The sequence below is a fragment of the Pipistrellus hanaki genome (assembly GCF_964339955.1).
Source record: "Pipistrellus hanaki genome assembly, chromosome: 10".
In the NCBI taxonomy this organism is placed as follows: Eukaryota; Metazoa; Chordata; class Mammalia; order Chiroptera; family Vespertilionidae; genus Pipistrellus; species Pipistrellus hanaki.
Window position 1 is genome coordinate 63159249 of NC_140512.1, and position 13167 is coordinate 63172415.

At 41.5% G+C, this 13167-nt stretch overlaps 1 protein-coding gene across 1 annotated transcript; it reads right to left on the bottom strand.

Moving 5' to 3' along the window:
- Positions 1 to 1912: 1912 nt before the first annotated feature.
- Positions 1913 to 11223, bottom strand: LSM8 (LSM8 homolog, U6 small nuclear RNA associated). The gene is made up of 4 exons (XM_084896959.1): positions 11081 to 11223; positions 9936 to 9976; positions 6692 to 6819; positions 1913 to 2186 (listed from the first exon to the last, which is right to left on the bottom strand). The coding sequence occupies exons 1-4, from the start codon at positions 11109 to 11111 to the stop codon at positions 2096 to 2098; spliced, it is 291 nt and encodes a 96-aa protein (XP_084753085.1). The 5' UTR covers positions 11112 to 11223; the 3' UTR covers positions 1913 to 2095.
- Between the last annotated feature and the right edge of the window lie 1944 nt (positions 11224 to 13167).

The following is a 13167-nucleotide window of genomic DNA, read 5'->3' on the forward strand; positions in this document are numbered from 1 at the left end:
GAATGCCAAGAAAAAATTGATTCATTATTAAGTTGGGTTTAGACAATACCTGAATCACAAAGCACAGAAGTAGTAATTATAGGTTAAAAGTGATTTTCTTCTTTATAAGAAAACTGTAAGAATAAAAGTCTCATTAAAGAATATAAAAAACTTGCCACTGCATATTAATACCACTTATAGTTGTTTCCCTTACAGTGCTTTTGCAAAAAGATATCCAACTTGAATCGGTTGAGCATAAAAGCCTACCATGTGCACCCAGGAGTAAAGAACTGCATGTACATTTCATTTTCATTTATTTCCTCTACCAATTAATAAGGACAACCAACTCATACTTTGGGAATGATTTTTCTGACATCAACCAAGAAAATACATCTTTGTAAATAATTTTAGACTTCAAAATGATACAGCATATTGGCAACTCATTACTTGAGAAGATTGGGCCTAAACCAGCAGACATCCCTCTCACAATCTGGGACTGCTAGCTCCTAACCGCTCACCTGCCTGCCTGATATCCCTAACGGCTTCTGCCTCAACTCTGCACCCTGGCTCCCCTCCCTCTGGCTGGCCACAGGCACCCGGGACGAGGGGGGAGGGGAGGTAGTCCATTAGCACAGCCTGCCCGCTCTCACAGTCCGGAGCCCTCAGGGGATGTCCAGAGTCTAGCCTCCCTCTGTGGGTGACCTGGCTGATCAGGGGAAGGCCTTGCCCCCATCACCCCACCACTGCTGATACCTCTGGCCTCTCTGTGGGAGGCGACAGGGCCTATCAGGGGAAGGTGCCACCCCCATCACCCAGCAGCTGCTGCCACTGCCAACCTCTGAGGCAGCCTGCCCTTGGCCCTGGCAGCCACCGCCATGGCTTCCTGCCCTGGGCCCTTAGTTGCTGCTGTGGCTGCCTGCCCTCAGCCCTCACAGCCACTGCCATGGCTGCCTGCCTTCAACCCTTGCAGCCACTGTGGCTTTGTCCTGAAGGATATCTGGTCAAATTAGCATATTACCCTTTTATTAGATGGTTGTTTACACAAGAAGGTATAACATAGACCATATAGGACCTCAAGGGTTCAAAATACTATCTGCATCGTGACAAAAGTTTGCTAATAGCTATTTTTAACAAGTTCATTAAAAATTTTATTTAAATGATAAGTTTTTTCAGCATAGATATACACTTTGGCCTAAACATGGATTGATAATCTTTGTGCACTAGCCTGGATATCTAAACAGTACTTATAATATTGTTTCTATGGATTCTTTAAAATATATAATCAACCAATTGTACAAGGAGTTTTAGAAAACAGCCTACTTGTAGATGAGGGGCATTACTTGACTCATTCAAATTATCAACCAATGATAGGCCTGAAATGCTTTGAAACCAGGTTTACAGTACTTCTTTAGAAACCAGGTTTATGGAACCAGTGTCATAGAAAGTTGTTGACAATAATAGCAAGCACTACTTCAACATAAACTTAAGGTTATTTACTCACATTTATAAACAATAAAAAAAAGTCCTTTAATACTAGTAATTCCACAATTTGTAAGAATCAAGATGGCTTTTAATACTATATGGCATTAATTTTTTCAGATAATATACAACTTTGTTATAAGCATTTTTCCTTTTCTCAACCAAAGACATTTACCCACACTTCTAAAGTGTGAGCGAACAGCCCCCTGGGCTGTGCAATAAATGGGAGGGGGGAGGAGGTGTAAGACATCTGGAAAGCAAGACTTATCTTCCTGTGCCATGTATCCTGCACTGTTATTGCTGGTATTATATGCTTCAGTTATACAACACACACATTTCTCTTTTCAACAAGTTTTCCATAAAGATTAAAATATCACAATTTTTTCCCTAAAAATTCTCAAAATAATCATTAGATTTTCACACTATTTAATGGAAAAATAAAAATAAAACCAACTATGATTTAGACAAGAAAAATCTTTATTCAACAAAATGTAAAAATATTATAATTTACATATATCACAATTAATCAATAGTCAAAATTGCACAATTACACGTTTATAAAAATTCCACACATCATCCTTAGAATAATCAGTTTCTGTACAAAGATTTACAGATGTCCAATGTATGTAATTTTTCCTCAGTGTGCTACTGAATTCAGAGGTTCTGCTCGAATATTCCCCAAATCAAGTGCAGAATCTGTTTCTTCATCAATTTCTCCAATGACTGCACTGCAATTAGTTGAGGAGAAAAAAAGTGAGTTAAAACAATCTCATTTCTGAATAAAACTGAGAAGACAAACTAAAAAGAACTACTTAATTTGAAAACCAAATTTTTCATGAAGTCACAAAACTCAAAAAGAAATAATTTGAAGGCAACATTATTGCAGGAACTAATATTAAAAGACACATTTCATATAGTGTGATCTATACATATAAAGAGGTAATATGCTAATTTGTCCATGACTGTGTCTCCTTAACAACCAATTTGCATATGATGCATGCGCAGTAGGAGCAGAGTTCCTAGGGATCTGAGGACAGTGCCTGACAGAAATCTGGACTGCAAAGGAGAGGAAGCAGCCACAGGGAGCTCTTCCAATCTCCCTGATGGAAACCCTACCCCAGCCCCTGCACCGTGGGGGGGGGGGGGGGGGGGGGGGGGAGTGGGGAGGCTTACTGGATGGGAAGACCCAGCCTTGGGGGTAGCTGCAGCCTGCACCTCCGACTCCCAATCTCTTCCCCAGCCACTCCCGCCAGAGGCGCCCACAATAATAGCACACAGGTGACCACCCGTTGGCACCACGAGGCACCCGAGGCCAGTGGCTCACCACTGCCAGGCCCTTACAACTCCAGACCCGGGTGGAGGCCCCGCTGAACTTCGCTGGGGGCGTGGCTAAACCTGCCCTCCTAGCCTGCCTGGTTCCACCCTGGCCCAGCCCCATCCCGCTCCAGATTGGAGCTCTGCCCTGAGCAGGTACAGCTGAGAAACAGCCACATACAACCTAACGAATGACGCCAAGCGGGAAGGTTTGAGTTACTTCCCCTTCGGCCTCACCACCCACCTAGCACTCTACTAACTCCCTGCCCGCTCCCAGCGCCTCCAGGGATGACCACCCTACAGGGCTGCTGGCCAGAGCCCGCCCTCGGAGGCCTGCGGACCCTCTGCAAAGCTTCCATGCCTCCTCCCCTACCAGCACCCGCCACCTGCGAGGGTACCCGTGGGCTTAAAAGTAACAATCCCTTCCCCTTTAGACATCACTTACTGGATGAAGCATTTCTAGGTTTACTAGCTCAGAACCTCCTCATGACAACCCAGTGAGGGAGGCGGAGAAGATATCACAGTTCCCATGGGATATGTGTTTGTGTTCAGAAATGAAGCTCAGAGAGGAAAAGTGTCAAACCCTGTGGTTCCCAAGGTGCAGCACACGCCCCACAGGGGGGCAATTTGATTTTAAGTGGGGCCAATTAGAGAATGAGCTAACAGTGAATTTTTTTGCATTTCTTATGGTTTTAGGGGGGTCTCATCTACAGCGTATCCTACATAATAAAAGGCTAATATGCAAATGACCAAATGGTGGAATGACCAGTCACTATGATGCACACTGACCACCAGGGGGCAGACACTCAATGCAGGAGCTGCCCCCTGGTCAGTGTGCTTCCACTGGGGGAGTGCTGCTCAGCCAGAAGCTGGGTTTATGGCTGGCGAGCACAATAGCAGTGGTAGGAGCCTCTCCTGCTTCAGTGGCAATGCTAAGCCATCAGTCGGACATCCCCCCAGGGCTCCCGGATTGTGAAAGGGCACAGGCTAGGCTGAGGACCCCCCTCCCCCGCCGCAAGTACATGAATTTCGTGCACCGGGTCTCTAGTTCGATCATAAGTCTTTAAAGGAAGAAGACACAAATGGGACAAGTATGGTATAAAAACCCAAAACTTCCAATCCTAAGATTTCAACTCTAGGAACTGTATTGGGGAGGTCTGAGAAGAGGGGAGAATCACAAAATCACTAAATAAGAAAACAAAGCATCTGTTATTTAAGTAACTGTTAGGGTTGGTTGAATAAATACTCTCCCCTCAACCCCCTCCCAGGAACTGACTTTTCAGGCCATTTCACAATGGACATTGCCTTTGCTGAGACCACATTTCACTTGCAGTGACCACATTCTATTATCTCATTTCTGGGTATGCATAAAGAAGTCTCCACCCAGATAAAGCCCGCCAAAGGTCCTTTAAAAGCCACTGACTTCCATCACTTGGGTCTGGAGCCATCCAGGCTCAGCCACCTGGTGTGTGGATGATGGAATAAATTCACAATCCCTCACCATTCTGGCCTCATGCATTCCCCCTTCGGTGACCTAACATTAACATCAATGAACTAAATCTATAAGTGTTGTATAATGTTTATTAGTAATTGTCATGATTTCTCAGTTTGCTTGATTTAAATTCAAAACCAAAAAGTAGTTGTTTTTTTTTATATACAAAAATAATAGCAGTTAACAAGTACTTAGGTACCTAATAAAAAAATTTTTATGTGATTGGCTATTTCCAGCCAGTAGTTTTCCCATGAGTAAACACAAACCTATAACATTAATTTCATTAATGCTGTGCTAAGTAACAAAGCCATGGCTTTCTAGCTGGATATAATTATTGTTACACCCAGACCAAGAGACATGTGTGAAACATTATTCCACTAAAAACCAGTTGTTTAAATTTGTTTGGTTTTAATGAGAGTAAATTCTTTATAAATGAACTAGAGGCCCGGTGCATGAAAAGTCATGCACTTGATGGGGAGGGGTCTCTCAGCTCGGCCTGTCCCCTCTCACAGTAAGAGAGCCCTCAGGGGCGGGAGGTGACCAGCGACCAGGGGAAGGCGACGCCCCCATCACACCTCTGCTGCCACCACTGCTGGCAGCGCAAGCCTCAGCCAGCCTTGGTTACCTGAGCCTCAGGAGGCCCTGGGCAGCTGCCATCCAAGGCTTGCCTGTGCCTTGGGCTGGCCCTATAGGTGGGGTATGAGGAGACTTGGTTACTCTGGAGGCAGGCCTGGGGGGCAGGCCCAGCCATGCCATGTACCTGTCGCCCCAGCAGGGCTAAAAGGACTGGGTGCTGCCATCTTTTGAGGGTGTGATGGTCAATTAGCATATTACCTCCTTATTGGCTGTGGGCACCACCATCTTTGTGAGGATGTGGTCAATTAGCATATTCTCTCTTTATTAGATAGGATACTTTCAATTCAGAATTTGCCCAATTTTGCTTTAAACTATATAAAGCCTTCAGTTCTCTAATAATGAAAAGTACTAAACTCTGGGGAAATATATTATTTTCTCAAAATAAAACAAATCCAAGATCTCAACTGTACCCCTGAAAGTTTAGGATCATTTAAAATCCTATTGGAAGGCAGTGGGTGCTGATAAATGTTTTAAAACCAGCTCTCCAAAGAAAAAAATGGGAGGCTGGTTTACAGTATTTACTGACATCGCTAGTGTAAACCCTCCCACTATTCCCGATATGAAGCTACCAACAAGACATTAATGAACCAGCTTACAAAACTGAAAACGTAAGAATCTGCTTTCAAAAGTTAGTATAAGCTGGCTTCAGCACATCACTAGGTCTACAGCAAAGATCTACATTTTTTTAAATTGCAGTTCAAAAATATTATTTTTTAATGTAGGAGATTCTTAAAATCAATTTTTATGCAGGGAGCTACAATATAAAGAATTAGTGTGTTCTAGTCAGGGGACCTGGGCCCCATCTCCTTAGCCTTCTTATTTTTTTACAGCTCACTTTATAACTTTGCACCTAATAGTCATCTATTTAATAAACCCCTGATTTAGATAAAAATCCAATAATTTATCCATCTAAAATATGATTTTCTTAAGATAAACAATTCAAATGAATGGTATTCTTACATCTTCTATATCCTACCTGTCCCCCCAAATACTCTAAGATGCTAATACATCTTTTGCTGCATTCCAGCCATGTTTTAAATCTATACAGTAATCAGTAGAAAACTGATTCAACAATCTTTTAGCTGCTATAACGCACTGTCTAATACAGTAGCCACTAGCTACATTTATTCCATTATATTTAAATAAAATTTAAAATTCAGTCATTCAGCCACATTAGCCACTTTCCAAGAACTCAGCAGTTATACACAACTAGTACCCACCTCAGTGTTATCTACCTTAATGCAGATATATAGCATTTCCACCACACCCACCCCAAAAGGTCTACTAAACAGCTTTGTTCTATATGGTTGCAGACTTTTCCTAAACTGCCACCACCATAATATATCTTCTTAAACTGCCCCAGCAGTGCGTCACAAATTAACTGAGGCCACAGCATTGACAAAGCACATATTTAGCATGCCAATTATACTGAAAATTTTTAAAAAAATAAGTAATAAATATTTGTTTATAAATTCAACTCTATTTATATAGCAGGAATCATTTAAAATTGTTCATGCAAAGTATTTCCAATTAATTTTCAAACCTTAGCTTTGGTACCCTAGGAGTATATTTATATTCCTCTGAAATTAGAGGTATTTTGGAAGAACTTTCTAAGAAGCCTCCCTAATGAATTATTCAGTGTAAGTCGAGACTCTTTCTGAACCCTATCCAGACCACTTAACTATTAGAAATATGGACAAATCTCAGTAGATAAAAACCTCCTCTCCACATAGTAGGGCAGTACACCTATAGTATATTTAACCTGCCTTAAAGAAGACACATTTCACTTACACGTTGTCACCTCTTACGATGTATAACCCTAGTACCACTTGTTCCACTCCCTGCGAAGAGCTGAACACTCGTTCATGGCTTTCATCCAAAATCAAATTAATGGTCTGGTCAAAACCTTTCAGTGTTCCCTGTAAAAAGAAAAGTTTAAGTATTCAGGTTTACTTGAATATGTAAATTTAACCAGACAATAAATTTAGGTGCTGGGTCCTCCTATAGAAATATACAAGTCCACTATAAAATGTAATTCCTCTTTATAATTACCGATATTCTGGCACAAAACTTACCTCTTGGTTTTTTAAGGGGTAAAAGAAAGTCCAGTACACATTTCACTAGTGTGCAGAGTTGCTTAGACTTACAAAGGACATCAATGTACCAGTGTATTTCCAAGAAAGTAGCAAAAAAGCCCACCCAGAAGCTAACATTCTACAGACACAAACTAAAACAAGTTAAATCTAAGGGGGAATTATACAAGGCAGGGCAAAAGTAGTTACAGTTGCAGGTATGGGAAATACAAGAATAAACTGTGTTTTGCTTACTCATGAGTGTAAACCTACTTTTGCCACCCTTGTGTGTATATATATTTATGTATGGAACCATATACCAGCTATTGCAATGTAGCAGTATCACTTCATACAACACACTAGTACTAGACTTGTGCTAAACACACTGCACACATTATCTCAACTAACCTTTTCCTTTCGAGTAGATAAAATTATTCCCACTTCAGAGAAGGAAAACTGAGGCACAGGGAGGGTACGTAATCTCTAAAGGTTTCTTAGGTAGAAAGTAGCAGAACTAGGATCTGACTATGAAAGGATAGCTTCAGAGACAGACAGCTGAACTACTAAACTACTATGAACAAGCAAATATAATTCACATTCTTAAGAGATTTAGATAAGTCCCATAAAGATATATAAACCTCAACTGTTCTGAACAGTTAACACAATGAGTAGTTGGCATAAACTGTTCTAGGGGCCTCGCATGCATTTACTTATTCAATCCTCCTAATAATGCAATAAGGCAGATACAAACATGACCGAAATAATTAAGAGCCAAACCTTGAAGAAAATATACAGATAAAGTTTTAATGGAAGACTTCTGATTTTGAATAAGGGAAGACATGGGCATAGCACAGCACAATAACTCGAGGCTATTCAATATTTTGAAGAACCTTATATTTGTTTGGTTGTTTAAATCTCTGAAGCTCCCTATTAAATTGTTTCATGTTTTGAAAATCAACATATATATAAAATCAGAATGAAATAAAGAGAAAACAAAATATGAAACACTGTCTATAGTAAAGTAATTTGCAAATAGTTATCACACACACACATAGCATTTGGCTTCATTTTACATATAACTGTTCTATCAAGTATACCATGCATCAAAGAAATGCAGAACAAATGAACTTTAGTACTCAAAATGCTGTTTTTAAAAAGCTTCCCTTCTTTTATAAAATTAAAATAATTTTCCAATTCATTACATATCCTTTTAACAATAGAAAAATTTAAACTTTATGTTTTTGAAAAATAAAAAAATAAAAACTACTTGTAAATATGTGTTAATAGCAGAAAGCTTTTTAATTTATTTTTAATTTTTTTATTGATTATGGTATCACATAATTGTCCTCATCCCCCCATTCCCATCCCAAACCCTTCCCCACATATGCCCCCACCCCCCCTGTTATCCATGGGACTTGTGTGCATGCATATGGGCCTAGCCAGTGGCCATAGCAGAAAGCTTCCTAAAGTGTTGAGATTAAAGTATTTCAAACTGTCCCTGACAAAATTTAAGCTGATGTGCTTAAAAGAAAACATGATTGTTCTCTTGATTACGTAGGAAATAAGACCCAGTTTGGTTCTGCCACTTGATTACAGGTGACTCTGGGAAAGTGACTCACTTTTTCTGAGCTTGGTGCCTAATATAGAATACAAGGGTATTTGTAGTCTCACCTAGTTGTCCTGAATATTAAATTATAATATCTATACTAATAAAGGGTAACATGCTAATTAGACCGGGTCAACTGGACATCTTCCGGTCGTCCTGGACAAAGCCACAGTGGCAGGGGCCAATGCTAAGGTGGTTAGGGGAGATCAAGCCAGCAGGGGAGAATAGTTAGGGGCAATCAGGCAGGCAGGTGAGCAGTTAGGAGTCAGCGGTCCCAGATTGCAAGAGGGATATCCAACTTGACAGTCGGACATTCCCCCAAGGGTTCCTGGATTGGAGAGGGTGCTGGCCAAGCTAAGAGACCACCCTTCCCTGTGCATAAATTTCGTGCACTGGGCCTCTAGTAATTTAATAAATGGCAAAATCTAACACTCTGACTGGTAATCTTCTCTTAAGATTTACTGAGAAAAATCACAAGAATTAAATAGAAAACAAACAAAAATAGAACTGCAGAATGGAAAAATGAGAGATTAAATTATATAAATTAGATTCAGTTAGAATATAGAGTTTAGTAGCCTTGAAACTTTTTTGAAAGCAAACAGCTTTATGAATTATATGTGAAGAAATAATTAAGTAGCCAAAATTTATGGAATTCCTCAGATCAAGGAAGAGGTCAAGGAGAGAATCTCAAATTTTTCTGTAATTAAAAGGAGATACTGTGATAAACAGACAAATGAGATGAAATAAATTTAGGGTCAATCATCATAATTGGTCCTACAGAAGAGAGAGGTCATAAAACCTCAGAAGAGTCAAAGAATATGAACACCATACACACCTTAAATGTTCCATAAATGTAGTATGTTAATCATAAAAAAGATCCTAAGAACAATATACAAACTTTCAAAAAAATATTATGATTCATGTAGTGAATATCAGAGTACTGAATGGAAAAAGAAATAAATATTGGGAGAGATCAATATGAAATACGGATGTCTGCATACTATACTACCAATAGATGCTCCCTGAGGGCAGAATCTAGCTTCCAGAAGCCTTTAACTCATAGTCAAACTTGTTAATAAAGAAAAAAATACTACATTCACAACATAAAGACTTAAAAGTTTCTAACTCCTCTAACCCTCGTCATATTTACACAATTAGAAAAGGAAAAAATAGAAAAAGAAAATCCTTTTCTGTATGTGATCAGGGTAACCTTTCAGGTTAAGAGCTGAGTCACAAGAAAACTGTAATGCAGGTATAACACTCCCGTGCCCAGGCATTACAGATCAGAGCTTCTACAGAAAAACTTACAACCAATAAGCCTCCAAGAAAGGAGAGAAGGAATATGCCAAATACTTACCACTATCATCCTCCCATCAGAAGTAATAACAGCAACAGTTCCTGGTAACTGAATCAAGGAAAGCATTTCTCAGGGAATGTGACCTGAAAACTTAGAACCTGGTAAGGAAGTGGTTTGAATCGCTGGGGGAAAGGTGACAGAATTAAGACTCAACTATTCAACACACACACTACATTCACAACCTAAAAACGTGAGGTTTCTAACGTCTTCAATTCCTTGTGGCAATTAGAAAAGGTAAAGATAGAGGGGGAAAAAAATCACTGTCCACATGTGATCAAGTATAACCTGTCTGTCTCAAAGCCGCTGGGATGTTCGGTTCTTTCTAACTGGGTACTTCTGAGTCTGAGCAAGGCATGTCCCCCTTTCTTAGACCTGTGTGCTCATCTCTACAACTAAAATGGGTTAGTGCTAGATTAGTGCTGAATGATTTCAAGTGTTTGGTAAGACACTGTCTTCCAGGACTTGGCTTCTGGAATTCAAAAGAAAAACTGTAATGAGTGGCACAGGAATAAATGTGCTTTACAGCATTAAGTCTTTAGTATTTCGCTCTCCCCCTCCCCGCCCACACACACACACACACACACACACACACACACACACACTGTAGCGTTCCTGCCCGGAGACTTTAAAACTGTCACACATGCACGGAGCACAGCAGACTGCCCGGAGGCTTTCTAAAGTTGTGTGTCCCCTGCGCCGAGCCACCTCTCAGCTTTATTTCCATTCTATCCACAAAGAAGCTGAGACTTCAGCGGTCAAGGGGCAGGACAATGAGCCGAGCCTACGAACAAAACAAGTGCAGCACATGCATTTACAACAATAGCGCCATCGGTAGCACCACGGTTCCTTTCATTCCCCAACTTGACGGCCTGGAGAAGTAGGAAGGATGAATAAATCGATGACTTCTACAGACAGGGAGACGTTCAGAATAACCTCATGCTTTAAAGGTTAAAACGAAAAGGCGCGTTTTGGGCCCATTCGTGCCGCGGGCGCGGGATTGGTGGGTCCGGGATCCTTAACCCCCGAACCCGGGTCACGCAGTGGCCGGAAGTCCCCACCGCCCGCCGCCTCGGCCCGGGCCCTCTCCGGCCGGGCGTGGGCCTCCCCGCGGCTCCGGCCGGCGCCGGCGGGGCCCCAGAGGATACGGTTGATGTAGTTCTCCAGGGCGGAAGTCATGCTGCTCGGCCGAAGAAGCGCGGGCGACAAAAGGAGCCGCGGCAGCCCAGGCAGCCCGCTAGCCGTCCACAGCAAGTACCGCGAGAGTTCCACATCGCAGCCTCCGCGAATCAGAGGCGGAGAAACCAGCCAACCGCGCCCAGGAGGCCAAGCGGCGCGAGTTTAGGGCGCGTGCGCAGAGTGTCTTTTCCGCCCATTTCCGGGTGTGTTCTCTGCTGCCGTCCCGAAGGCTAGCGGGGGGCACAGCCCATCGGGGTCGGAGGGGGGAAAGTGGGCGAGCGAGGAGATCCCCAGCGGAGTGAAAGGCGTGGGCAGAGGTGGGAAAGCGTTGAGGGAAGACGGGGAAAACGGAATACTGTAAGGTGTTCTCATTGCGAGCGAAGTAGAGTGAGATGAGTGCTGTTCTATGAAAGTAGGTGCCGGGAGGTGCAATCCCTCCCTCCACCGCAGGGGCCGACAGGCTTTGGGAAGCTGAATGAATGGCCTGGGACTCAGGTACACACACCGACAAATGGCAGGTTCGCATATTCTGCAATTGCCTCTCAAAGTGCTCCAACCTGGCCGCGGTTTTTATTCACTTATTTAGGAAATTGAAGCCAAATTGGGAAAGGAGTGTGAGACTACCTTAGGAGCTATGGCTATTTTTTTTTTTTTTTTTAACAAAACAACAAAACCTCTTGACAGTTAGGATTGTGATTCTTTAACTGAAGAATTGTGGGTCTGAAATAACTCCTGCAGTGTCAGCAGATTTATGAAAAGTGAAGCATTTGTTTCATTACAGCATTCCCATAAAATTATCTGCAGGTCACTCCCAAATGGCTAATATTTCGTATTCTGGTCTGTTTGAAACCACATCTAGTCAGGAGCACTTACAGTACATATAGCTAAGACAGGCACTCTGTTAGAATAGATGCAGCAAGAGCAAGTGCCTAAAGGAGCCATGCCATTAATGCTGCAGGTGGCAGCCAGGCACATGTGCTTGCCAGCAGTTTTGAAGCCTGCAACATTTTAATGATGTTAAATCTTCCAATCAGTGAACACGGTATATGCTTCCGCTTTTTTATTTTTATTTTTATTTTTTTTATGTCTTCCTCTATTTCCTTTTTCAGTGTCCTATAAGTTTTCCAAATACAGGTCTTTTACATCCTTGGTTAAGTTTGTTCCTAGGTATCTTATATTTTTGTTGTTGCAATGGTAAATGGGATTCCCCCCCCCCCTCCCTTTTTCTGAGGGTTATTTATTGGTGTATAAAAATGCCATTGACTTCTGGGTGTTAATTTTTTTATCCTGCTACTTTGCCAAATTTATTTATTAAATCTAGCAGTTTCTAGGGTTTTCTGTACATGTACAGTGTCATGTCATCTGCGAATAATGACAGTTTTATTTCCTCTTTAACACTTTGGATGCCCTTTATGTTTTCTTCTTATCTAATCACTGTGGCTAGGATTTCCAATACTATTTTGAATAAGAGTGGCGAAAGTGGACATCTCTATCTTAAGGGAAGTGCTTTTAGCTTTTGCCCATTGAGTGTGATGTTGATTGTAGGTTTGTCATATATGGCCTATATTGGGGGAATAACCCCTCTATTTCCATTTTGCTGAGAGTTTTTTTTTTTTTTATCATAATCATATCAACTGGATTTTTAGCTGACTTCCACTTTTTTCCATTTAAGTATATATTACCATACATTCTCTGAGAACTGTTGGAAAGTCAATCTACCATGAGCCTTGAAGTTCCTGTACATCCTGGGTATGCTTCAAATGCAAAGTTGTCATTACTCTTCACTTGAGCCAATTGTACTGGTATGTCCCTTGTAACTCAGTTTCTAGGTAAACAGGAATATAACAATACACATTTTGCAGTTCTCTCAAAACTGCTTTATTGTGCTTCAGTGACTTTCCATTATTGATATGTGCACCTCAGGCTTTTTTTTCCAGAATCCTGCCTATCTATTTGTGGCAGGCTAGAACTACTGCGGAGTTAGCACTCTTAGGGAGCAATTTTCACTGAGTGACAAGGAAGGTTTATAAATATCTCAGCCCTTCTTCAACTTGGT

Coding starts and splice junctions, on each gene's coding strand:
- LSM8 (XM_084896959.1), bottom strand. CDS start 11,111: ATGACTTCCGCCCTGGAGAACTACATCAACC. Junction 6,820..9,935: donor CTGATGGGAGGATGATAGTG/GTAAGTATTTGG, acceptor TTCTTTTTACAG/GGAACACTGAAAGGTTTTGA. Junction 2,187..6,691: donor ATCGTAAGAGGTGACAACGT/GTAAGTGAAATG, acceptor AACTAATTGCAG/TGCAGTCATTGGAGAAATTG.